Below are 26,525 nucleotides of genomic sequence, written 5' to 3'. Positions count from 1 at the left end.
ACCTCTCACAGTACGTAACTACAGAAATTTATATTCCTTATCCAGTCTAGCAGGCTTTTAAACAGTAACAGATGCAAAAACCCAAAGTTAAGTATGAAATCTGCATAACAGGGAACTATTTGATGAGGGGCCCAACAGCAAAATCCAGGTAAAGGAAAAATAGTAGCAGTCAGCAACTGGATCTTAGGTTCCATTCATATTAAGGCTCAAACTGAGTGAAGGAACCAGGCTTAAAGATAGAAACTGGCTTAGCTGGAACTAATACATCTAGTATGGATAATTTCTAAACTAGTGGTCAAACCACAGTAGAAACCAACTTTGCCAGAACAGCATTTAGACACATTTTATATATGATTTTCAGACTCAGTTTAAAGCCCAGTGCATGGAAGGCCGTTGAAGTGTCACTGCTCTTGTTGAATATAAGTAAATTCCATACTTAGCTAACGTATTGAGAGCAGGTCATGTATTTACAATAGATTCTTTATAGGGAATCTATACATTTAATAATCAAACACCTTTTTAGAGAACTAGGCATTATAAAATGAAGAAGAATGGGGGAATTGGTTCCAATTTGTACAGAAGTGCAGAAGACCACCACCAAGGGGTCAAAATACTGCTACACATTTGTCCATTGGGTAGTAACATGCAGGAACAACTTCTCAAAGAGTTTTACCTTTAAGGAACAGTTCTGTTTTCCATCATACCAATGGGCAACTGAATAAACCACTGTATGATTCTTTTTATTCAGAGAATTTATAAATATTTCAAGAATTATAAACTACTTCCCACAACAAATTTATTTTCAATTTGACTTGTGAATCTACATTTTCAAAAATACATGTGCAGTCTGCACACTTAGGGAGCATACTCACTTGCATGACTAGCATGCCCACTTTTGAATGTGTTGTGTGGTTCCCTACAACAAGGCTTCCACTGATTTATAGAGTTCCCATTTAAGTCTTTACAACTTTATTTTTAGAAACAGATAACAGTACCGGGTTATTCACAGTATTCTTTATAGTTATAAAAGGTGTTGTAAAGATTTTAATGGTGACCATGGTAACTACTCAACGGTATTGATGATTTCAGTGAAATCAGTTATTCATGTTTGCACAGATAAGTGTACACCCAGAAAACTGCTTTGAATTATAGTAGTGATTCTTAAGAAAGCAGAATCTAATTTTAATATAGCAATGATTACAGCAAAGATCTTATGTGGGAGAAGTCTACTTTAATTTCTCGTGAACATGGATTGTGATATTCTGCTCTTCACACTCAGACAGAACTTTTACTGACCTCAGTGGGAGTTTTGGCACAGAGGTAGAGCAGAATATCAGAATCCAGGACTGCTAAATTTTGCCCAAGCTGTACGATCCAGCTGATCTCCCAGGATAATATGTTTTGACATCAAAATATCTATGGGAAATTAAGTAATGGGTCCACCTGTAACCAAAAAAAAAAAAATAAAAAAAAAAATAAAAAAATGAAGATTAGGCATACCATACCTAAAATAATGATTAGAAAGTGGTTGGATATGGTTATATTAATTTTAGTATCAGCAATTATCATGACAGTCACAAGACAAAAATGTCACATTGTGGAGAGAAGAAAGGATCCGTGACAAATAAAGGTTTGATAGCAGCCTACAACTACCTGAAGGGGGGTTCCAAAGAGGATGGAGCTCGGCTGTTCTCAGTGGTGGCAGATGACAGAACAAGGAACAATGGTCTCAAGTTGCAAGTGGGGGAGGTCTAGGTTAGAGATTAGAAAACACTATTTCAGTAGGAGGGTGGTAAAGCACTGGAATGGGTTATGTAGGGAGGTGGTGGAATCTCCATCCTTAGAGGTTTTTAAGGCCTGGCTTGACAAAGCCTTGGCTGGGATAATTTAGTTGGTGCTGGTCCTGCTTTGAGCAGGGGACTGGACTAGATGACCTCATGAGGTCTCCTCTAACCCTAATCTTCTATGATTCTAAAGAATTCTGAGAGTTAAACCACTGGCATGTGGTGTGTTCTGCAGTTCGATCAACAGTGGCACATAAAACAGCTGTGCAGATCTGGAAAACTGCTTTTGATTTTGCATTTGGTAGCCAGCCAGCAGCAGCCAGATTTCATGGGTTGGATGTCAGGGGGGCTGGACCTTCACAGATGTTACAGGATGAAAAGAAAGGTCTGGGCACAGCAAATAAATTGATTTGTTCTTGCTACATTCCTGCTCAGCCACATCCTCTGAGGTGCATGTTAGAGGAACAGATGGGCAGGGTGTGGTTCTTGACTTAGCTTCATCTTTCAAAGAACAAGGCACACGATACTGACTCTTACACAGCACAGAACCATGGCAGAACTAAAATGTGTTCTGAATACATACTAGACAGTGAGTGTTGTAGCTCTTATTATAGGCCACTCAGGTAGTGACACCTATAGTTAAGGTTGCTCGACGCTATTATAAGACTGTTTTTTCAGTTGCCTGTAACTTTGACAAATTTAAAGTGTTTGGGATGAATTTTTTACCTTTTCTTCTTTAATTTGGCCCCCGTGTGCACATGCATTATGCCACATATGATCACATACTATATTTTCCACAGGACCCTGCCTCATTCAGTACACAGGTATCTGGGTGATATTTTATACAGAAATATTAAGGGGCATTTATTTTCCCCTTCAAGATCTAATGAGAGGTGCCAAATTCCACCCAAGGAAGAAAAAATGTTCCTCTTTCAGTGGAAACAAAGGTGTGTTTCATGTGAAAATTAAAAGGTAGTTTTTGCTGGCAGAAACCACCCTCCTCCCCCAAACTGTTCCTAATTTCTAGAAAATAGTGTATTGGGGGGTGGGGGGCAAATGCATGAAAATTCAGAAATTTTCTGAGAGGGCAGAATTTTTCTATAACACACCATGATTGCTGGGAAAAATAGTGACATTTAACTCTGGATAAAAACCACTTATTAATAAAACAGAAAATTTTCTCTTTCACATACCATTGTTTGTGAAGTGGCCACTGCTAGCCATGATACATGTAGCTCTAGAACAGATTTGCTTCTCTCACTATTACAAACAAGTGTAAATGCTTTGCCAACAGTGATGGAAAGGCCTAGAAAGATCCAATAATAAAGGAAGTGGTTCACAAGGTGAGGAGAAGCTTTGAAAAAAGCAAGCTACCTGGAGTGAAATCCTGGTTCTGCTGAAGTCTATGGGAATTTTGCCATTGATTTCAATGGGGCAATGATTTCACCCCAATCCTTTGGCTATTGTTATGCCGTGTGCAAGTAGTAACTTTGAATAACTGTTCTGCTGGCAGACTGATAAATGGATGCATCTGAAATGCCTTGGTCCCTTCCTGCTGGTGCAAAGAAGCTGGAAACTAGCCACTGAGAATTTGCTTGGCATGGAGAATCCTCATTTGGGGTAGAGCCAACTTATATGCCACTCCCTGTGTGTGGCCAGACTAGGAGTGTGTGAGCAAGCTATATTGGAGGGGATATATGCCCAGTTTATATGCCCAGCTGGAGGACAGCCTATAGGACCATTGGAACAACCTGAGAATCAGAGAACCGTAACAAGCTTCGCGACAGCCCTACACCAGCCATTGCCTCCACTGTGCTCGGGTGCAGCAGAGCATCTGGGTCTGAATCTCTTTATAAAAGCATTTTAGTTACCTATGAAACCAGATGTATTAGATGGAGTATTTATCCGCCCTACGTAGGAAGTATCACATTTCCCGTCATACTGTTTAAATATGAATATATAGTACAATAGTAAATGAAACAATGAATTCACACTACTGGGGCTCTTTTGGGTAATGTTGATCGACAGTTTGGCTCCTGAACCTCTGAGGTCTGAGTATCACTGTTTAAATAATTAATTACTATTTGTCCATCCTTACAAATCAGTACACCTTGAATTTATGACTGTTATATCAAGTCATAGAACTATAAAAATACTGCCTATTTAATTTTGGCATATCTGGGTTAAATTTTAGCCTTGTTTTTAAGTATCAGATGCTAGTTTCTTTGTAGTTTATTAGGTCATCTGTGGTTTCAGAGATGCACGTTATCTAATCAATACAGCTAGTCCTATGTACAAAAACTTTATCTGAAAGTAGCTGTGAGACAAAAAAAATAAGGAAATTTCATTTGGACAGTACAAATATTCTGTTGAATACAGCAGTATCTATGTCAATACCTTGACTATGGTGAAATCAATTTTTTAACTGCAGCTGCAGAAGGTCTAAAGTTACTTTGTTACTCTAGTCTTTGAGATTGTCTTCTGCCTTTCTCTTAAGCAAATGCTAAATAACATGCTGAAGACAGATTTCAAAACAAAATGGAATCCTTACAGAATACTGACTAAAAAAATAAAGATCCAGGGTAAAATTTTCTAAAGCATCTAAGGAGCCTACGTCACTTTTGAAAATGGGACAAAGGTTCCGAAGTCCTACTGACTTTCAGTGAAACAAAACAAAGGCACAAGTGGTAACTTTAATTTTCAACAAGAGTTAGGCACCTGCCATTTGTGCCTTTGATAATCTCCCCTTATGTGCTTAAGTCACTTTTGAAAATGGCAATTAGTCTTCTATGTCATTTAGGTGCTTTTGAAAATTTTATTCTAAGTGTAACATGAGACCAATATATTTAGGTTTTTATTGGTTAATAACAGTGCAAGTTAGTAACTTAATTAATTACAAAGTAAAACCATCCAGATTGGTTAACTTAGATTGGTTAATAATTAAATCACACAGTATTTTAATATCATGCGCTGCAAAGAGCTGCCGGGGACATTTTTAAGAGTCACTTGTGGCTTGCGAGCCTCAGTCTGAGTATCACTGATTTAGAAAGTGGATTTCTGTTCCCTGAACCAGCTACAACTCAAAATCTTTTTATTGTACATTTCCAAACACCACCACACAGAATCTACTTTATCTTTTGGTCAAAAGCTAGTTGCCAAGGTGAGAAATGTTCAACATTTGTCATGTTCAACATTTTTAATCCACCTCAAGGATACAACATAAGTAGCATGCCAGATTTTTGAAAAATGAGCTCCATTTGCATGTATAATTTCCAAGTACAGATCCTTGAATGAGCACTGCACAGCACATAAATGTGCAAAACCTGTTTGGGTGCCTATGCAACCTTACACTCCCTTATCATTGCTTAGTACACACCTTGTCATGCATCGTCTCCGAATCCGACCCCTAACTCTTCAATCCACATATTTTCTTTAAAACACCATATACTAACACTATGCAGAAGTAAATCTCTGAGCACGATCATTTACATTTATGTAGTGCATGATGGACAACCATGTGAGAAACAAACAAGTCATTGGTGAATCTCCACAGATTAGGTGTTGCCTAAGCAACCTGGAAGTTTGGATGCCTTGACCAAACCACTTTGGTCTGCAAAAGTGGACTGGAAATTAAAGCAAAACCAAGTTCTCTCATGAGATAATTAGTCTATCTTGTTTCCAATTGTGCTAGAAGTACCGTGAGAGCTTCTTTGCTCAAGATACTTCACAAATTGTACTTCTAGTCTTAACCAAACCAGAAAACTGAACAAGTGAGTGAAAATGATCATAAAATTAAAAGAACCCTTGCAAAACCTCAAACAGATTTATTATGAGAGACGGGTGAAGGCTCCAATCAGTGATTCTCTTAACTCTGTGTCTATCCTTAAAACAAACATAGGCAATTCTATATTTCTGAATTTGACATAAATCTCTATCTTTCTGTCTAGCTCATCAAGCGCAGCTAGCATTGAAATAAAGGGCTGCAGCAAAGCACTTAACTGTTAATTTGTGATTATAGAACAGCTTTTTCTCCCCTGGCTTCACATCTCTTGAAAGGAAAAACTCCATTTGTCATAAAGAATGAAAACCAGGACAGAACAACATTTGCTCCCACTCTCTCTAAGGAATAGTAGGTGGAGTTATATAAACAACAGAGCAATGATCAAAGAGAAATCTTGGGACTGTAATATACCAGAGTATTAAAGGAACAGAGCCTTTTATCTATCATGGAGGAAGGAAGGAAGTAGAGCATTTAGACATGTGTAATACATACCATTAAAAATCAAAAACCAAGTGAGTAACAAAAGAGACTGAGATCAATTAAAAAGCCTGATTTCTTCATCTGTGCTGTTAAAACAATCATGAAGAAAATGCAACTTTCAGTGTTAAAATTACTTTCCATCACTTGGAAAAGCCAGCATGTTACTCCAATTTAAGCCATACGTTTTTCCTGAATACTATGAAACACAGCACTGTTCAGTAATGGACCATCTCCATCCACTACCACTACTAACTCAGGCCTACCTTGTCTTCCACTCTGTTCAGCCTTGCACCAATCGTGTTAGTCCCTCGGTCTTTGCTTTTTTCTGTGGAGCAAGGCATATTTTTCAAATGAATACACAGTGCTATAACAATATAGCATTTAGCCACAACACAAGGTGTCTACCTAGCTCACCAGTGCAGACTAATTGAACACCTTTGCTAGAATGATAGTTTTATTTCATAAAAGTAGCTTTTGTTTCTTTTATAGCATTAGTCCAAGCCAAGGTTTTTAATAGCTGTTTAGTCTAGAGCACTTTCAACCTTAATTTTATGCTTTTAACCGAGAGAATTAAACTGTTCCTAATTTAGTGTATGTTTCTAATTACAGTTGAAAAAACAACCTGGCACAATGTAAAGCTCTACAGCCATGTTGATAATGTTCCTGGAGGATGTTTTATCTGCATTTTTTCTAGACATTTAAAACTGGAAATGACTTTAACAAATAGCTCTCAGCAGCCAAGCAGATGATATCTATGTATGTGAACCACATCTCAAAACAAAGAAATACTATTAATACTTTGCACTTCTATTATGATTTCCAGTCAAAGCTCTATATGACGATGGTCGATTTTAGCTTCATAACACCCCTCTGAAAATAATCTCCAATTTAAGGCTGAAGTAATTGAGGCAGACAGAGATTAAAAACCAACATTTTCAAAAACTGGATGCCTAATATTAGGTGCCTAAATAAAAATCACCAAGTTTTCAGAGGTGCTAGTGGCTAAATATGAATTCAGGTGCCTAACTTCAGGCTGGAACTGGCTGGCAATTTCTGAAACTTTGACAAGTAATGAAAAGTATTTTTCATCGATATTTTCAGAAAAATATGTTCTAATCAGCTTTATTCCAGGCATCTCTCTCACATTTTGAGGTTTAACTGTAGCCTGTTATTTAGTGTAGTATAATGATTAAAGCAGGGGGCGAGGAGTCAGGGCTCCTGATTTATGGTGCTGCCTTGGGCAAGTCCACTAAACCTTTCTATGGTTCAGCTCCCACATGTGTAAAATAAAGAAAAATATATCACACATCACCATAGTACCTGAGCACCTTACACATTCTTGTGGTTCTTAGTCATATATTTATGCAGCAGACATTTTTTAATTCAAGCATGTCACTGATAGTCTACATATAATTACAGGAATTAAAATGTATTATCTTACCTGAGACAGAAATAAAAAGAGATGGCTTCCCTATAGATTGGTCCAACCTGTAAACAGAAAGAAATTATATTTTTCGTAGCAGAAGATAACTCTTCCTCAGATTTAGACAGAATATTCACTTTCTTTGGTTGAAAAACCTCTTCTCCAAATAATAGGTTGCAATATTCAAGTAATTCTGCTTTGCAGTACAAATGAACAACTTCATTTGATCCAAAGTTGGCCTTGGAAGTTAGGAAAATATCAGCCCTCTATGAGTGTCTTAGTGCTTTAGCTATTTTATAGATTCTAGCAATGACCACTGCTTTTCATGATGATCAGTACTGTCTCATAGTTTCCTGATGCTTGTTTTGTTGTATCCATCTGTAGTATCTTTTCTTAGATTATAAGATCCTTGGGGCAGGCACTGTCTTTTTATTCTATGTTTGTATAGTGCCTAGCACAGTGGGGATACTGGTCTATAATTGGGCTCTGTAGCCACTACAGCAATACAAATAACTAGGTTCTGATCAATGGTTCTTAATGATTTAAGTTTTTTTTTTAATTCTCAAAATAGAAACCTTTACTGTGAATTATGTCAAACAATATTTCTCTAATTTTGCAGTCCTACTTGCCATTTACAATCCTTTAAATTGTTTCATCCCCACCCGACTGCCCTGCTTATTAGAATCCTCTTCACAGACATTTACCATTTAGGATAGTGAACTTTATGCCATACCTTCTTTGCAACTCTTTGATTCGTACCATCAAGTTGAGATGACCCTGAGAATACTGTTCAATAACATCTCGTACATCATAAGGTTTTCTGGCTTGCTGCAAAATAAAACCAAAAAATGAAGAGCCTGACAAATACCACAGCAAAGACATGCCAGTGATTTGCCTCAATAACAGATTTTTCAGACAACTCACACAGATGATTTTCTACCCTATTACATGCATGAGAGAATATTGAGATTTTCCAGGGTTTTTTTTTTTTTTTTTTTTTACCATGACCAGGACCTTACACATTTATTGAAATGTGTTCATGAAAGTCTCTGTTTCTCTCTCGTGCCTTCCCTCTCCATACTGTAGGGATATGTACTTTTGGACAGGTTATTGAGGAACTGAGAGGTCAAAGAAGAGAGTTTGCATTTTGCTCTGAGGTTTGTGGTTATCTTGGGCTCTTCTGGAAGTTAGCTTCATGGTCACAGGCCAGTTGCCATAAACTCTCTCTCTCTCTCGCGCACACACAGATTTCACTCTTCTGAGCCAGTAACCAGAAGACCAGCAATTTCACGTCAGCCCATGCTAAAAGTACGGAGCCACTGGTGTCACTGAGGCCAGTCCCTTGACATGTGACAAGTAACCTTAACATCAGCCCAGTGGGTTAATGTTGCTGTACTAGTGACCTTACGGAGCGCTGTGCCTTGACATCAGCCCAGCAAGCAATATGTGTCGAACTAGAGACCTCCCTGAAATCTGGGCCTTCGCATCAACCCAGTATTCTAGATTAGCTGTTACATAAAAGCTCCTTTAGGCCTGTAAGCAGACAAACACAGAAAACAAGATGTGCTGTGCAAGCAATTTTGACACAAGTCCTGTAATATATATTCACAGATTCCAAAACCAGATGGGACCACTGTGATCATCTTGCCTCTTCTCTGAACCCTCTCAAATTTATCAACAATCTTCTTGAATTGTTGACACCAAAATGGATACAGTATTTCAGCACCCATCACACCAGTTCCAAATACAGAGGTGAAATAACCTCTCTACCCCTACTCAAGATTCCCCTGTTTATACAGCCAAGAATTGCACTAGCCCTTTTGGCCACAACATCGCACTGGGAGCTCGTGTTCAGCTGATTATCCACCACAATCCCTAAATCTTTTTCAGAGTCACTGCTTCCCAGGATAGAGTCCTCCAGTGTGTAAGTATGGCTGACATTCTTTGTTCCTAGATGTACACATTTATATTTAGCTGTCTTAAAACACATCGTTTGCTTGTGACTTGTTTACCAAGTGATCAAGATCGCTCTGTATCAGTGAAGTGCCCTGTTCATTATTTACCACTCCCCCAATTTGTGTGTCATCTGCAAACTTTATCAGTGATGATTTTATGTTTTCTTCCAGGTCATTGGCAAAAATGTTAAACGGGGTAGGCTCAAGAACCAATCTATGCAGGACCTTAATAGAAACATACCCACTTCATGGTGATTGCCCATTTATGATTACATGTCGAGACCTATCAGTTAGCCAACTTTAAAACCACTGAATGTCTGCCATGTTAATTTTATATCTTTTTAGTTTTTCAATCAAAATGTCATGCGGTACCAGAAGTCTAAATATTGTACATCAACACTATCATCTTTATCATGCAAACTTGTAATCTACCAAAAAAAAAAAAGATATCAAGTTAGTTTGACAGGATTTATTTTCCATAAACCCATTTTGATTGGCATTAATTATATTACCCTCCCTTGATATTTATTAATCGAGTCCTGTATCAGTCGCTCCATTATCTTGCCTAGAATCAATGTCAGACTGACAGGCCTATGATTACCTGAATCATCCTGTCTACCCTTTTTAAATATTGGCACAACATCAGGTTTCTTCCAGTCTTCTGGAACTTCCCAGTGTTCCAAGATTTAATGAAAATGAAATGGATTCTGTATCCACACATATGGAGGTGATACCCATGGAATACATTCATTTATTCTCCTGCTTTTGGGCACTTCATCTGCCTTCTAACCACTAATTCTTTCCTCCTGGGGTTTATTCCAAACCTCTGTTCCCCTTTACACCGCTGCCAATATCAAATATTGACTACCAATATCAAAAGCCTGCTAATTTAAATTTCTATTATTCTGCACAGTTGCGGTACTTTCAGTATGAAGAGATGGGCTCTCATGATTCAGCAATATTACCCCAAATTGTCATAAAGTCATTCTCCTTAAAAGTATTAGTAACGTGGCCTAGGCTTGTGTGAAATGTTTCTATTCCATATACGCATTAGGCAGTTCTTGTTTTCAAGCTTGTTTACCATGTATACATTTTCTGTTAGGCTGCATAACACAGCCCTTACTGTTTCTATAAAGCGAGAATCCAACAGGCTTACCCTTGGGAATCAGACCCAAGGCATGTGCATGGAACAGGGAAACAATGGTAGAGTTTATTCTTTAAAAAGTTGCAGTTTAAATAGCATCCATTTTCAAAGCTTCTGGTAAGATTTATTAGTAATGGTGAAGTTCAGCAACTCTTAAATAGTTCTCAAAAGTTCCAGTCTGCTGAGACACAATGAACAAATCCCCTGGTAAAAGAAACATCGTTGCACTAAAGAGTTACTACAGTGATGAATGCTGGAGGAATGCCTATAAATAAATAATGCAATAAAATACAATAAACCCTCACAGATATGTTTCTTACTCCAATTCAGTTTTCCCAAACTTTTGAAAGCTGATCCTCTTTCAGAAAAATGAAATCAGTTGTGCTCTCCCTGCCAACACACACACACTTTCCATGTGCTGTTAAGGCCGACACCTCTTAATGTACGAGACTGCCACACGCTTCCAGTTAATCCTCCATACACTCCCTTCTGATAAAATAGTGGCATAGATCTTCCTCGCCTTTCTTATGTGCTTTGATCAGCAAGGAAATATTTTACAATGTTACTTTTAAAGTATCATTGCTAGCATCTGAGTAAGCACCCATTCAAATGAATGGGACAATACACACTTTAGAGCTATTGTTTCAGGCTCTCTGCAAACTCAGGCTGATATCTCTGCTTTGGTTATGTTCATTTCACATTCTGAAAGCTTTCCTCACACCCTAACATCAAATACTTCAGTTTTAAACCACAGGAAAGCTTAAGACAATTTGCAGGCCCCCAGCTAGTACTTTGGGTCCTCTTAGAGGAGTACAAAGCACATTTGGGGACACACTACCCTAATTACTACCCACCTGTTTTGGAGAAAATTGACTCAGCTTGTTCTCAGCCATCAAATAAGAACATAGTATTTTAATACAATGGCACGCCCAATATGTACAGCCTTCTTGAGGACCATCATAACAGCCTTTTTAAAGAAGAAATACACTCAAACAGCTGAAGTTTTTAAGAGCTGATGTTGGAAATAGAATGACCTTTTCTGGAGAGAGAACTGATTTCCAGACTTCTCAAGTGTCTCTCAGGTGCAGGTTTCGCTACAGAGCAGTTCTTAGCTTTTCTCTGCTGCAATTCACCCCTATGCAGAAGGACAGCACAACCTATGCACTGATTCAGTTCCACTTAAGCTCTAGTTGGAGAGTTTAAGTGAGACTTAAGTGCTGTATAGGGCTTGGGCTGGACTGCTAGTCAGGGGCAGAAGTTCACGCTTAAGTGCTTTTAGCTGTCTTCAAAGTCAGACACCTTCAGCAAACTCGTTTCCCATACCATCCTGAATGTTTTCTCTCTTAGTCCATAAACTAATCAAATTACTACAGTTCAGATCTCTCTCTTAACATATTTACTTTTTTCAGTTCAATCACATCATTAAGGGAATTGTAGTTCAGTCCATCAGATACCCCCAAAGCAAATCACAAACTCATGTAGCTTTGGGTCACTTCAGAATTGTGGAAGTAGCAGGGATGAGTATATTGACATCTACATAGGAGCATGGACAGAGGGATGGAAAAAATCACAGCAAACCTGGCTCTTTAAAAATCACAGCAAACCTGGCTCTCTAAAAATCCTTTAGTTAGGATACATCTATATTGCAATAAAAGACCCCCCAGCATGGCCGTGACTGGCCAGGTCAGCTGACTTGGGCTGCAGGACTAAAATTTGCAGTGTACATGTTTGGACTCAGGCTGGAGCGGGGTGGTCTCAGAGCATGGATTCTAGTCTGAGCTTGAGCATCTACATGGTAATTTTCAGCCCAGCAGGCCAAGCCCTGCAAGCCCAAGGTCAATTGACCTGGACTCAGACTTGTTGCCAAAGGCTTTTTATTGCAATGTAGACGTACCCAGATTCCACAAAGAAAGGGGCAAGTTCCTCAGCTGGTATAAATTCGTGTACCACCAATTTGCACTAGCCAATAATCTTGCCCATGGACTGATATTCTGAACACAATACTATCAAAAAATGTGAATACACGACTATGACCTTACACAATAGAGTCTTGTAAAATAAGGCTGAAAACTCTAAACTCAGAACTGCTTAGCTACAAGACAAGTCTAATTTAACAGAAATGAAAACAATAGGCCCGGTCTTGGGTTCCTTGCACTCACAGGGATGGGATGTGGAGGCCTGAAAACAAAATGAGTAGGTATGTTATAGCCTGCTTTTTAAGTTACCCTGCTGCTTCTCTCAGCTAAGGAATAGTAAAGTTGGAGGCTTGGAGAGCTTAGATTGTGTGCATAAAGTTAAGTTGCATTTCTAGGAATAAGAAAATGAGTACTTGTGGCACCTTAGAGACTAACAAATTTATTTGAGCATAAGCTTTCGTGAGCTACAGCTTACTTCATCGGATGCATTCAGTGGAAATGCATCCACTAAATGGGTTAGTTTTTCCACTGAATGCATCCGATGAAGTGAGCTGTAGCTCACAAAAGCTTATGCTCAAATAAATTTGTTAGTCGCTAAGGTGCCACAAGTACTCCTGTTCTTTTTGCGAATACAGACTAATTCAGCTGCTACTCTGAAACCTGTCATGTCTAGGAATGTGTATTTAACAGTCAGAGCTGATTATCTTGAGCTTACTTTATCTAATTAGGATGGGCATGTGAAAAATTTACACACTAAATGATCTTTCAGGAGGAAATACTTATCATGATTATAACTTAGTATTCGGAAGGTTTGTTAGCTTGGTTGAGAAAAGAGAATTTGCAAGTTGGAACAGAAAAACCAGGCCCTACAGTATTGGAAAAGCAAATATATAAGCCAGTTCCAATAGCTTTCAATGACATTGCCTGTTTCATCCCTTTGCTAATTAGGACCATTACTGATGATGATAATAATCTAAATGGGTTAGTGTGACAGAATACACCCTGTATTCACACCCAACACAGTACTGTAATAATCTTTGTACAAAGTATGCTTTGTAAGGTATCATCTAAAAACTCATAATATGCTGGTCAGCGCTGTCCTGGTAAAATGTGTGGCAACACTGTGAAGTTATAAGATTTCCTTGTATGATATTATTAACACATGTTCCACAGCCCTGTCCGAACAGAAGTTGGCAAACAGGTCTGTCCTAAACAAAGGGATGTGTGCTCTGCTTAATTTGCATTTGAGCAGTAAACAGAGTCATCCAGAAGGAAAGGAAGACAAAGGAAGTTTAAACAGGTGAAAAAAACCAACAGGAAATATCCTTCCACATAAACACTCTGCATCCTGGGTCTCAGCTGGAAATGTTTTTCAAGAGGGGGACTGAAGCTATAAAAAAAGAGGGAAAAAACCCCCAAGGTACCTCCCTGCCTATCACATTCACTGCACCTGAAGAGACAAAGAAAGCAGGCACTGGACTCTTGGGGAAGGGTCCTGACCTGAGAGTTTGATCAGTCATCTGCTGGAGCATGTGGTGAGAAATTTTGCTTCAATCTAATAGGTTTGTTAAATTAGGCATTAGTGAACATCTTTATTTTTCCTGTAACCATTTCTAACTTTTATGCCTCATTGCTTGTACTCACTTAAAATCTCTCTCTTTGAAGTTAATAAACTTGTTTTCCTGTTTTATCTAATCAGATGTGTTCAAGTTGAAGTGTCTGGATAACTGCATTTGGGGTAACAAGTTGTGTGCATATAATTCCCTTAAAGGAGTAACAGACTGAATGTATTTGTACTGCCCAGGAGAGGGTTTGACAGTACAGGACATACATTTCTGGGGGAAAATCTAAGAGTGGAAATGTATTGGGGTCACCCTGTGGTCATTTTTGAGGTTGGTAAGAGCCAAGTTGTGGCTAGCCAGCTGCAGCACACACACAGACATAGCTGGGAGTAATTTACATGCCGGAGGCTGTTTGTGAGCAGCAAGGTACTGCAAAGGGTGCCCCAGGTTACAGGGCAGGGGTGACAGAGCTACTCACTAGTCTGGATTGTACCCTGGAATGCCACAGTCAGGAAGGATTTTTGCATCAAATTCAAGAACAGAGTTTTCAGAAGGCACAAGAGTGAATGACAAACATTCAAAATGGGCAAATATTGTTCCTTATTAGCTGAATGTGCAGCAGCTGTATGCACCCAGCAGTTCTCCAGGAGTCAGACTAGGGAAAGGGAGAGGGAAGCGAATGCAAAGGACATTTCTGGGAAATACAACCAAACAGTACAAATGTGTGCAACATCCTTTGAAGTACAAGTTGCTTTGAACTATTTTGTTTTCTAGAGACCTCTGCAGTGATTATAGAAGATTACACACACAATTCCTGATTGATAGCAAGGTAACTGAATTACATATAAAATACAGTCCAGTAAGTAGTAAGACTTTGAATTATAAGGCTATAAATACATCAAGCGCTTCTGGTGACATCACTATAAACCACAACAGAGACACTAGTTCCTCATGTCATCACTGCGACCCCAAGCTGTATTTTTAGCTTTGTACACCATGTACAGCAGATTTTTAATTTTAGATACTACAGTGCATGAATGAAAGATATTTTTGCAGACAACTAATGTAGTCAACAGAAAATTTACTTGGAATGAAATATATATATATATATATTAAATTAGATTGAGGACTCAGGGATCATGTCCTGCTCTCCTGTAGGTTTGTGTGCATGAGATTTGTACCAGTGCACATAAATTTGAGTCCAAGAGTTTAAAAGCATTCACAATTGTAAGAGAATGTAAAAATGTTATTATGCTAGTGAATTAATTAAACAGGACATTCAAGAATGGTACTCTGCTTTGAAAGTAAATTATAGGGTGGATAAACTAGGCTGTACTAGAAGTGATTTATTCCTGATGCATGAAATTCACTCTTGTGCAGAGGGGTAAAGTAAGACTTAAGGCACCACCCACGATCCTTTTAATCTCTCAAAATACCATTGTCTACTAGATTCTATAGAACCTTTCCTCAACAGTGATGTATTCACCCCTGTGCAAACAATACAGCACCTAAGCAGTGCACAGGACTTGCGCTGGTTCTCTGCTAAGGGGGTGAAAAAATTTCTACACAATTTTAAACAATCCTACAGACTTTATTAGTGAATAATATCCTTGTTATAGAGAGTTCTACAGAATGGTTTAAAAACGTCCATGGAAAGAGTATTACTCTCTGTGGTGGTGCCTAATGATGCCATTATGTTTAAAGGGTTGTGTTATAAAATGGCCTCAGAATTGTGCATACGTTTCTACTTTACTCAAAAAGGAAGGGGTCCTTTAGCGTAATATTTCACACTGTTACTTTTCATGCCATTAGAAATATCTGTGTGGACTCCATTAGGTTTCTCATTATAACTTTTTAACAAGAAGTCTTTGAAACTGGGCTCTGGTTGACATTTGTCTTTGGCAGTCCAACCATCTATTGTTGACTGATACTTTTTTTCAAAAACAACATGTAGCTAGACAGAATTTGATAAACAGGTGTATCCTGAATACATCTGGTGCAGTTAAAGAACCTTGCTGCATTGAGACCTATTTTGGATAAATTTGGGACATTCTTTATTATTCCAACATCATATTTATGGATGCACCCTTAAAAAAATAAATATTTAGGCACTGATCTTGTAAGCACTTAACTTTAAGCACAAGTAGACCTATTGACCTGAGCTGATTTTTTTTTGATTTTCTAACATTTTTATTTTCAACAACAAAAAACATACATTTTCCACAGAAAGCAGACACTTTTGGCAGAAAAATTTCACAAAAACTGTTTCTATGAAATTTTTTTGCCAACCCTAATTCTAAACATGCTTACCATGTTCGCCTTCAGGAGTGCCATCATTCAACATTGGATTAATTTAAACATTGGGTTGGACTGGCTATTAGAAACTGGAGAGTGAATAGCTGGTATATCTTTTAACTCTAAACATTTTATTCCCTTAGGGATCCACTTTGTGGGCATACAATAGAACAAAGTAGATTTGCAATATACTGTACATTCAAAGGAAGAATGTCTGATTTCTCCCAATTCGGTGGGAGGTTTTCAAAAGCACCTGGTAAATTTAGGAGCATAAATCCCACTGAAATTCAATGGTATTTGTGGTCTTTAAGTCACGTTGGCTTTTTTGAAAATTTTACCTTAAATACCTTAGAACTTTTTTGAAAATCGACTCCTAATTTTGTAATCTGAGATTATTGGGAAGTTTTGGATAACTGCAAATAGAACTTTATTGGAAGATTCTGCAACATATCATTAGCATATAGAATGGCTTTGTGGTATATTTCATTTAGATGTAAACTTACAACTTTTGGTTCATTTTGAATGGCTAAGACTAATTGTTCAAGAATAATTACAAATGCTGAGAAAGACAGAGAACATCCTTATGGGATTTAGATAGACAGCCTGGAACATGTTTTCTTGCAGATGGGAAAACATACAGCAGAACTGGGAGCCTATTTAGCAAATCGAATACCAAGCACAAACAAGTTTTAAGTATGAAGGGAATAGTCCCATTCTATTCAGTCCAATGGTTTTTCAGCTTCTATCTATCAAGCGATCTGCCGCAAGGAACTTTAGTTTACTCACCAGGAGGATAATGTTGTACAAGGTATTCAGGCATTTTCAAAATCTGTTTTTGACAAATTCCGGGTGGGAAGTAGATATAAGATGTGGAAGTATTGTTTCTAAGTCTCTTAGTTAATACCATGACCAATCTTTGACACCAGTATGAACCCCCTTCAAATTTCAAGTCCCTGTCCCAAAACATGGAGGAACCAGATTTTCTCAACTAAATGGTTGTAAGAATTATTTTTAATATGGCAAAACACTGGATATTTCCTTAAACTTGTTCTCAGAAACAGCTACACCATTTAACTTGAAACTTTCCACAAAAATGTGACCTGTGGCAAAGACCCAGCATAGAAAATTTCAGCTTGAACAGTTAAGGTTTGGTAATGTTATAAGCAACTGGAGACAGGGCCTTAAAGTGGGAAGTGTCAGGCAAGTCTAACTTATGAGCGGCACTACCAGCTACACCAATAATAAAAAATATTCCAGATGAGATTTTGTTTTCAAAATAATTAAACAGTATCTAAGTAGTAAAATATCTTTATAATGTTTATAAATTTCAGTGGTGAAATGAGGGCCCAGGTTTTGTGGTTGCAGGAAATAAATGTCTCATTTTATTTCTTATTAACAAATGGTGCTGCTAAGGATTGCTAATAATTGTTGACCAACTACTTTTCACTTTTGGTAGTCTCCATCCCCTTTAAATATTTAAAGGGAAGGAGTAACAAACTCATTTTAGACGAAGTGGATTGAAGGTGGGAAATGTATTATGATTATTAATAATGGTGCCTAACTCACTTTTGAAAATGGGACTTAGGCTCCTAAGCCACATAAGCACTTTTGAAAATTTTATGTATTATGCCTATTGTGCAAGAATTTTCAAATTTATTAATTGAATGTATTACCATATATTTATTAATTAGAGTAGCAAGTACAATGAATGGAGCTAAGCTCATTTACAGCATTTCAGGCCCTATATTTTTAAATGTAAAACTAAATCATATAGGGGGAGATTTGCAAAAGGGTCAAAGGAATATAAAGGCACAAAGCCCACTGACTTCCATTAGTGAATTACGGATACAAGCTACACTGATATAAGCTATTCTAAATCAAACAGAGTGTTGATACAGGGGTTTCTATTGGATTAACTAAATTGGTTTAAAAAAACCCCATAGTTTTGACAGACAGGTGTAATTTTTTATGTTGACCAGGCCAAAGTTAATTGGCTACTGTTAAATGTGTATGTATCCAAAATACCAGCAACTGAAATGATACAGAAATGTCAATGTAGGCTATAGGAGTAGAGATAACTGATTATCTTATGAACTTCGAAGGGGGTTTCTTACCTCTCTAGGAGAGGTAAGAGAAACGAAGTAGAAACCTTCCAGTATGCTAACAAATTTCCATCCCTGTCCCTTATCAGGACTTCATTAACATTGAGTATGAGATAGAAAACAAGGTTAAAGTAGTATTTTAATCTCTAAGCCTACTGAGTCAGCATGACAGTAACATACAACTCAGAATTAATGAAGACATATGAGAATGTTTGCATTGCAAGAAGGAGATGAAGATAACAGCAGGTGAAAGGTCAAGTCCATTAGCAGAAAACAACATTTTAATTCAGGCTGCATTTCAGCAGCTTAGCCTATTCCCAGTGTGTCCACAGTGGACTAACCTGCTGCTAAACAACCACCCTATTCAAGGAGGGAGAGAATAGTGGCTGTGACTCACCATTACTGATATGAATTGTGCTAGTCTGTTTCTTATATTTATAAAAGAAACAATAAGCCAGGAGTATAAAAGGGCTTATTTAGAAAACTAGCCCTCTGTTCAAAACTTACCTGAAATTTTTTCTTTGCCACAAAGTACTGCATCCGTCGTATCACCTTAATGGCAGCACGGTGGTGTTCTCGCAGCCTGTAGGAAAAATGAGACGAGTGAGTTGGGTGAGAGAGATCATCTCCAGCCATATAATAAGGATAACAACCTTCAGTAAGTGCTTCAGTGACAAGTGGATGTTTATGCAAGAAGCGACAATTCCTTCTGTGAAGACAACACACCATTATTGGGACCACACATACCTAAAAAAACCCAAAGCTTTTAAAATCTGAAATTTTATCTCTACGATTTATGCTAGGACGTAATGTATTGCACAATGTTAAGTGGTGACCATATGAATCTCTCCCTGTGTCAGGTGAGCCCCCTCCCATCTCTCCTGCTTTCTCTCAAAAGCCCCAGACACGAGCACTTAGAACATTAGTTCTCAGGTTTCTTTTTTATATACAAGCATCCCAGTATTGTAGCCTATAGTATAACTTTTCCTTTCCAGATCTTTTGCAAGTTTTCCTCCACTTGCACTAATTTGTTCTTTTAGGAAAACCATCGCTGTAAAATATCTTTGAGTGGTCAACTGCATGAATGGTACTATAGCAGTATATGAAACATTAACAATAAGTAACATACGGAAGATCAAAAAACAAAACAAGTCCCCTATAAACTACAAATAGAATTGAGAAATGCTAAGTACTTTATAATAACCAATTACCATAAAGCTTTTGCTTTTCACAACACATAGTGTTAAACATTATACTTTATTTAAAATAGATTATAAAAACGACAGGTTTTTCTTTATACTTTTAATTATATGTTAAAATATTTTAAATGTGATATATATTTTCTTAAAATTATAATCAGATAAAGCTGTGTTTATGATTTATTCAAATTATTTATTCTTAATGGTCATTCTTCAGCTATAACAAATGAAAAACACTTAGTGTTACATAGACACACATTTGAGTGAATTTAATATACAAAGGTTCTTACCCACTATGAATACATAATTTAAAACTGGGCTACTTTGACTTTTATTCCAGTACTAGTCAATGCTTCTACTAACTACTAAAGGGCACAAGCAGTAGAGCAGCGCTGACCTTACTTAGATTTTCCAAATGTATTTTCTTTGTAACTTATTATCAGTAATGGTTGTTTACAAAGCCATATTTACACACATGAAGACTTCATTTGCTGCTAAATAGTGCATTCTGTTTGTATTAAGCTGACAGCCTTTGTATCCTCCCTGGGATGGGAATCTCTCACAACAAGGTCCTTTATATGTTTAGGTCTCTTGCAGAACACAGCTCAGCAGTATTGTCAACCCTACACATAATCTGATTTTTTTTCCTGAGTAGCCACACATTTCCTCCAGCAAACAGTTTTTCCACAGTGTAATTGGTGAAATTCCACCTTCTGGGCAGTTGGAGGGTTATAGACACCTGAAGCACAGGGTTGCATCCTGACCATCTTGGCTAATAGCTATTGATGGATCTATCCTCCAGGGAATTATCTAATTCTTTTTTGAACCCAGTTATATTTCTGGCCATCACAACATCCCATGGCAATGAGTTCCACAGGTTGACAATGCATTGTGTGAAGTACTTCCTTATGTTTGTTTTAAATATGCCGCCTATTAATTTCATTGGGAGACCTCTTGATCTTGTGTGAAGGGGTGAATAATACTTCCCTATTCACTTTCTCCACATCATTCATAGTTTTATAGACCTCTGTCATAGCCCCCCTACTCATCTCTTTTCTAAGCAGAACAGTCTCAGTCTTTTTGATCTAGCCTCATATGGAAGCTTTTTAATACCTAATCAATTTTGTTGCCTTACTCTGCACCTTTTCCAATTCATATATATGTTTTTGAGGGGGGGCAACCAGAACTGCACACTGTATTCAAGGTGTGGGTGCACCATGGATTTATACAGTGGCATTATGATATTTTCTGTCTTATTATTTACCACTTTCCTACTGGTTCCTAATATTCTGTTAGCTTTTTTGACTACAGTTGCAAATTGAACAGATGTTTTCAGGGAAACTATCCACAATGACTCCAAGATCTCTCGAGTGGTAACAGCTAATTTTGACCCCATCATTTTGTATGTATAATTGTGATTGTTTTCCAGTGTGCTTTATTTTACACTTAACAACATTGAATTTCATTTGCCATTTTGTTCTCCAGTCACCCAGTTTAGTGAGATCCCTTTGTATCTCTTTGCCATCTGCTTTGGACTTAACTATTTTAAGTAATTTTGGATCATCTGCAAATTTTGCCACCTCACACTTCACCCCCTTTTCCAAACCATTTATGACTATTTTCAACAACACTGGTCCCAGTACAAATCCTTGGGAGGGCTCTGCTATTTACCTCTCTCTTCATTGTGAAAACTGACCATTTATTCCTACCTTTTGTTTCCTGTCTTTTAATCAGTTACTGATCCATGGGAGGACCTTCCCTCTTATCCCAGGCCTGCGTATTTTGCTTAAGAGTTTTTGGTGAGGGACCTTGTCAAAGGCTTTCTTAAAGTCCAAGTACACTATAATAAATTGATCACCATTGTCCACATTTGTTGACCCCATCAGAGAATTCTAATAGATAGGCGAAGCATGATTTCCCTTTACAAAAGTGGCGTTGATTCTTCCCCAACTTACTGTGTTTATTTAGGAGTCTGATAACTCTGTTCTTTACTATAGTTTCAACCAATTTGCCTGGTACCAAAGTTAGGCTTACTGGCCTGTAATTGCCAGGATTGTCTCTGGAAACTTTTTAAAAAAATAGGTGTTATATTAATTACCCTCAGGTCATCTGGTACACAGGCAGAATTAAGCGACAGGTTACATAGCACAGTTAGTAGTTCTGCAATTTCATATTTGAGTTCCTTCAGAACTCTTGGGTGAACACCATCTGGTCCTGGTGATGTATTACTGTTCAATTTATCAGTTAAAATAGCTTTCCCCAGAAAAATGCTAGTTTTTAACCTGGTAAAAATTGCCTCTTGTTTTCATAACCCCTTCTCCATCCAACCACATAAGGTTTTCCAATGCATCTGTTTTTAATCACTCTTTGTTTAATGCTAATGTTTACTTCTATGAAAGGAAAACAGAAAATTGACACATTTCTTTTATTCTTCTATACCACAACCCCTTTAGAAACTCCCACATAACACTTGTTGTTTTGCTGACACTGAAGAAAAAAAAAAAAAACGTCCCTGCATACAAGGCTCTCCTACTTCCCAGAAATTAAATGTTTTTGGAGGGAAAGAAAGTAATAAGATTTTAATTAGTAGCCAAGGTTATGATTCTTGGTTGTTTGATATCTTCTGCAAACTGGTAACAAATGCTTTAGTAAATGTAGAGTTTAAACATTAACTCGCAATATTTCATTGTATGACCATTTGTGACACACCTGTAGTCTCTAGGCAGACAGTGGATGTATTAACAAATCTATCATTTCAGGGACTTCGTCCTATGTGCATATTTGCCAACCAGCTGTACAGTACATTTTCATTCTCTAAGCAATATTTTCATGACTAGCTGCACACTCCTGAAAATCTGACCATTTTTAACTGGGAGCTCAGCACTCTTGAAAATCTAGCCCTTAAATTTCACAGGTTTGGACTTGCTTAGCTTTGGCAAAAGTTTTATAAATATTTCATTGGTAGGGTCAGGGGGAGGGAAAGCTGAGTTATTAAAAAAAAAAACCACACACATTTTCCTTTCGTAAGTATATTTACATAAAACCATGCAGTAGACTCTATGATATACTGTTATGAACTTGATGGATATCTCTGAGGTGACCTGCAAGTAAATATCTCAGTGCTCCTAATAATCAAGAGAAGTAGTCAACACATCATCTTCTTAAAATTAAGCTTAAACATTTTTATGCCTGTAAAATCTAGACCCACAGAGAATCACTGACTGTGGCTTCAGGTGACATCCCAGCATGCATTTTGCTGGACAGAAGCCATGCAAGGCTTTTTTTTCTTTCCCAGCAATGTTTCACAGTTATTTCACTCTCTGAACTCTCCCCCTTCTTTATTTAAGTGAATTTAATGTTGGTGAAAGACAACCCTAATAGCTCAAGTGTTCTTTCCACATGGAAAGCTTGCAATGAACCTCAGGCTTGTTGTCGCAATCATCTCAGGAGGTGGGAAGGATATCATAGTTCTAATGTCCATTTTGTTTTCGGCCATAATAAAATTGGGACTGTCCATTGGTATCAGTTGTGACAATTGTCTTGGATCTGAACCAAGAATTTATTTCACATAGCTGACTGAGCAACCATCAGCAAGCTAATGAAGTCACTGTCAATCTAGTTTGAAATGAATTGATTCCATGCTTTAGAGATGAAAGACTCTGTATCCGTCTAACAATCCCTTGAGCCACCTTTGTAAATATGTTCCTAATTTAAAAGGCTATAATAAAAAAAAAACAACCACACATGTTAGAAAAAAGCACAATAGTCTCAGTATTGTCCACCCAACGGGTCAAAAATTGAGTCCATCCCCCCAGAATAATTAGACTGGCTTAAAAATCATTAGATTAAAATAAATAAGTAAAATAAATGTTGGTTCCTTCTAACTTTCTGAGTCTTTAAGGGTGCACTTGCTTCATGTTTTCAAGCCTCTCTGCAACCATGAGGGCCAGAAACTTTTTTTTTTTAAATGAAAGCGGAGATTCTCATGCAGTGTCATGATTTCAGCAACTGGGGCTTTAAGGAAATTGCAAGAGTTTGCAACAAAAAGGAATGTCATTGACAATTACAAACAGATCTGTTTAACATAGTCCCTGATATTGCAAACTTTTATTCACATGCTTTACTTTACAGATGTGAATAATCCCATTGACTGTAGCTGACTAACTTGAACTTCAATGGAACTGCTCATCTCTGTAAAGTTAAGCATGTGCCTAAATGTTTGCAGGATTTGGGTTTTAGATTGCATGCCGCTTACACAGACAGACATTCTTCTCTCTCTGTGCTTTGTACATCTAGGGGCATGTTATCAGCGCTCAGTTAAAATTAAAAAAAAAAATCAGTGTTATCTGTCCCATGCCAGACACTAATGTTTTTTTTCATTATAAAAAGCACATAAAAACAAGGGACATTTAAAAACCAAAACAAATGAAAATGTCACCCATGTTTCAACAGAGCTGACAATTGTGTACAAGGTCCACATACACAGATTATGATAGTGGAAGTCAAGTGCATAACAATGACAGGCACACTTGGTATTCTTTAAAGGATTTATGCTTATCAGTGAAAACCATGTGTGCATTTTGCTGAGATAGATCAGAATCAGTTTACCCTTGACAAATAGTTGATGAACAATATGTTACACCACATTCAGTCATGTCAATTTGACTGTAATCCTTTAAATGTAATGGAAGCACAGCTGCATTCAATAATATATATTCTGACACTCACAAACACTGTGTACAGATCACATGAGATTTTCAGTGGGCTTTAATACATGGAATGGAGCTCTAGAACAACAAATATAACATCGGAATTATTAATGTCATGGGAATTATGCTTCCGAATTGACTGGGGTATATATCCTTAGAGGGGCAGTTTTAATAATCTCTTGAGAGCTGACAGCAATACTAGACCAGTAGGGCCAATGGAGTAACACAAATCAAGAGCATTTATATTCTGACATTTACAGACAAGGCTTTTGATTTGCACTCTAACATCAAGTAATAATACAAGGCTGTTGGAGGCACTCCTCATAATATCAGAGGCAGGGGCGAGAAAAGCCTAACGCTAAACTTTCAGTCAAGCATCCATATCACACATGAGACGTTTCAGAGTAGCAGCTGTGTTAGTCTGTATTCGCAAAAAGAAAAGGAGTACTTGTGGCACCTTAGACTAACAAATTTGTTTGAGCATAAGCTTTCGTGAGCTATAGCTCATTTCATCGGATGCATTCAGTGGAAAATTCAGTGGGGAGATTTATATACACAGGGAACATGAAACAATGGGTGTTACCATACACACTGTAAGGAGAGTGATCACTTAGGATGAGCTAATACCAGCAGGGGGGTGGGGGGGTTTGACAAGAACAGTTGACAAGAACGTCTGAGGAACAGTGGGAGGTGGAGGGGGGGAATAAACATGGGGAAATAGTTTTACTTTGTGTAATGACCCATCCACTCCCAGTCTCTATTCAAGCCTAAGTTAATTGTATCCAGTTTGCAAATTAATTCCAATTCAGCAGTCTCTCGTTGGAGTCTGTTTTTGAAGTTTTTTTTGTTGAAGAATTGCAACTTTTAGGTCTCTAATCGAGTGACCAGAGAGATTGAAGTGTTCTCCGACTGGTTTTTGAATGTTATAATTCTTGACGTCTGATTTGTGTCCATTTATTCTTTTACATAGAGACTGTCCAGTTTGACCAATGTACATGGCAGAGGGGCATTGCTGGCACATGATGGCATATATCACATTGGTGGATGTGCAGGTGAACGAGCCTCTGATAGTGTGGCTGATGTGATTAGGCCCTATGATGGTGTCTCCTGAATAGATATGTGGACACATTTGGCAACGGGCTTTGTCAACATGAGATGAAATTCATACCATACAATCTCTGCTGTTGGGCTTTCTTAATTATTTCTTTCTTTTCCTCTTTTGCAACTAGTTTACTCAGCTATAATGGAAAGTTCCACTTGGAGGAACAATAAACTCTTCACCGGCCAATCTGAATTATGAATCTGAAATGATATCCTTACCCCTTTAGTAAAACATCAGAGCTGCAGTTCTTTAGATAATCCTACAGCATATGCTGATTCACTAGTGAGACATTTATAATGCTCAGCAAATACTGTGGTGGAGCCATTTGCTCTAAGAGAGATCAAACATGTCTTTGACCAAATGATCTTTTTTATAACATAGTTCCCTAGAATTTCAGTGCATTTACAAAGGTATGTCCCCATCCTGTAATCCTAAATTTACACAGACCAACAGGGAAGTTTATGGGATTCTGCACAGATGCAAGAGTCCACACCAGCAATTCAGATTGCACGTTTGGGGACTACGGTCCCAGTACAGCAAATGAGCCAGTGGAACTCCCCATAAGATGTTGCTTTGCAGGATTAAGGTCTAAAAAAGAATCTCCATGAAGATATATTTTTGAATGCAATCTCTAAATGGGTTTCTTAGATGCAGGAAGAAAGCAAGCTAAATGGTTTGCCTATTTTTGTACTCCAAGAAAAATTGCAACAATTTTTCTGGACAAAAGGAAAATTTCAAAAGGTTGTTAGTCCATAACAGAGTAGACAATACTGGCATTAAAAATGAACAATTAGAGAATTATTCAATGCTATGGAATTGGCCACTGCATATGTGCAGTGTTCTACTAATTTAATAATATGCATCATAATTGAGATACAGAAAATTATCTACATAATTAATTTAAACAGCTACAATTCATTAGGTACCTGCTGTAATATGTTCTTAGAAATGGTGACTAAATATGTAGTAAACTGGTAAAATATATACAACTTTCAATGTTTCTCAAGAGATTTCTTTCCCTTTTTTGTTCCTATTTAAAATAGGTTGTCATACCCTACTCAGAAAAAAAGCCA

General features: G+C 37.6%; 1 protein-coding gene across 3 annotated transcripts in view; it reads right to left on the bottom strand.

Annotated features, from left to right (window-relative positions):
* The window catches only part of KCNQ1 (potassium voltage-gated channel subfamily Q member 1), a 533,253-nt gene that overhangs the window by 135,934 nt on the left and 370,794 nt on the right, over positions 1-26,525 (bottom strand). For all 3 annotated transcript variants that reach the window (XM_048852582.2, XM_075129328.1, XM_048852583.2), the window contains 4 exons: positions 18,950-19,025; positions 8,202-8,296; positions 7,487-7,533; positions 6,309-6,370 (listed from right to left, as the gene is read on the bottom strand). In XM_048852582.2, the coding sequence (XP_048708539.2) occupies positions 6,309-6,370; positions 7,487-7,533; positions 8,202-8,296; positions 18,950-19,025 (280 nt within the window). The remainder of the gene's footprint in view (positions 1-6,308; positions 6,371-7,486; positions 7,534-8,201; positions 8,297-18,949; positions 19,026-26,525) is intronic.

Source organism: Caretta caretta, chromosome 6 (assembly GCF_965140235.1).
Source record: "Caretta caretta isolate rCarCar2 chromosome 6, rCarCar1.hap1, whole genome shotgun sequence".
NCBI classification, from domain to species: Eukaryota; Metazoa; Chordata; order Testudines; family Cheloniidae; genus Caretta; species Caretta caretta.
This window is presented reverse-complemented; position numbering and strand designations above follow the sequence as displayed.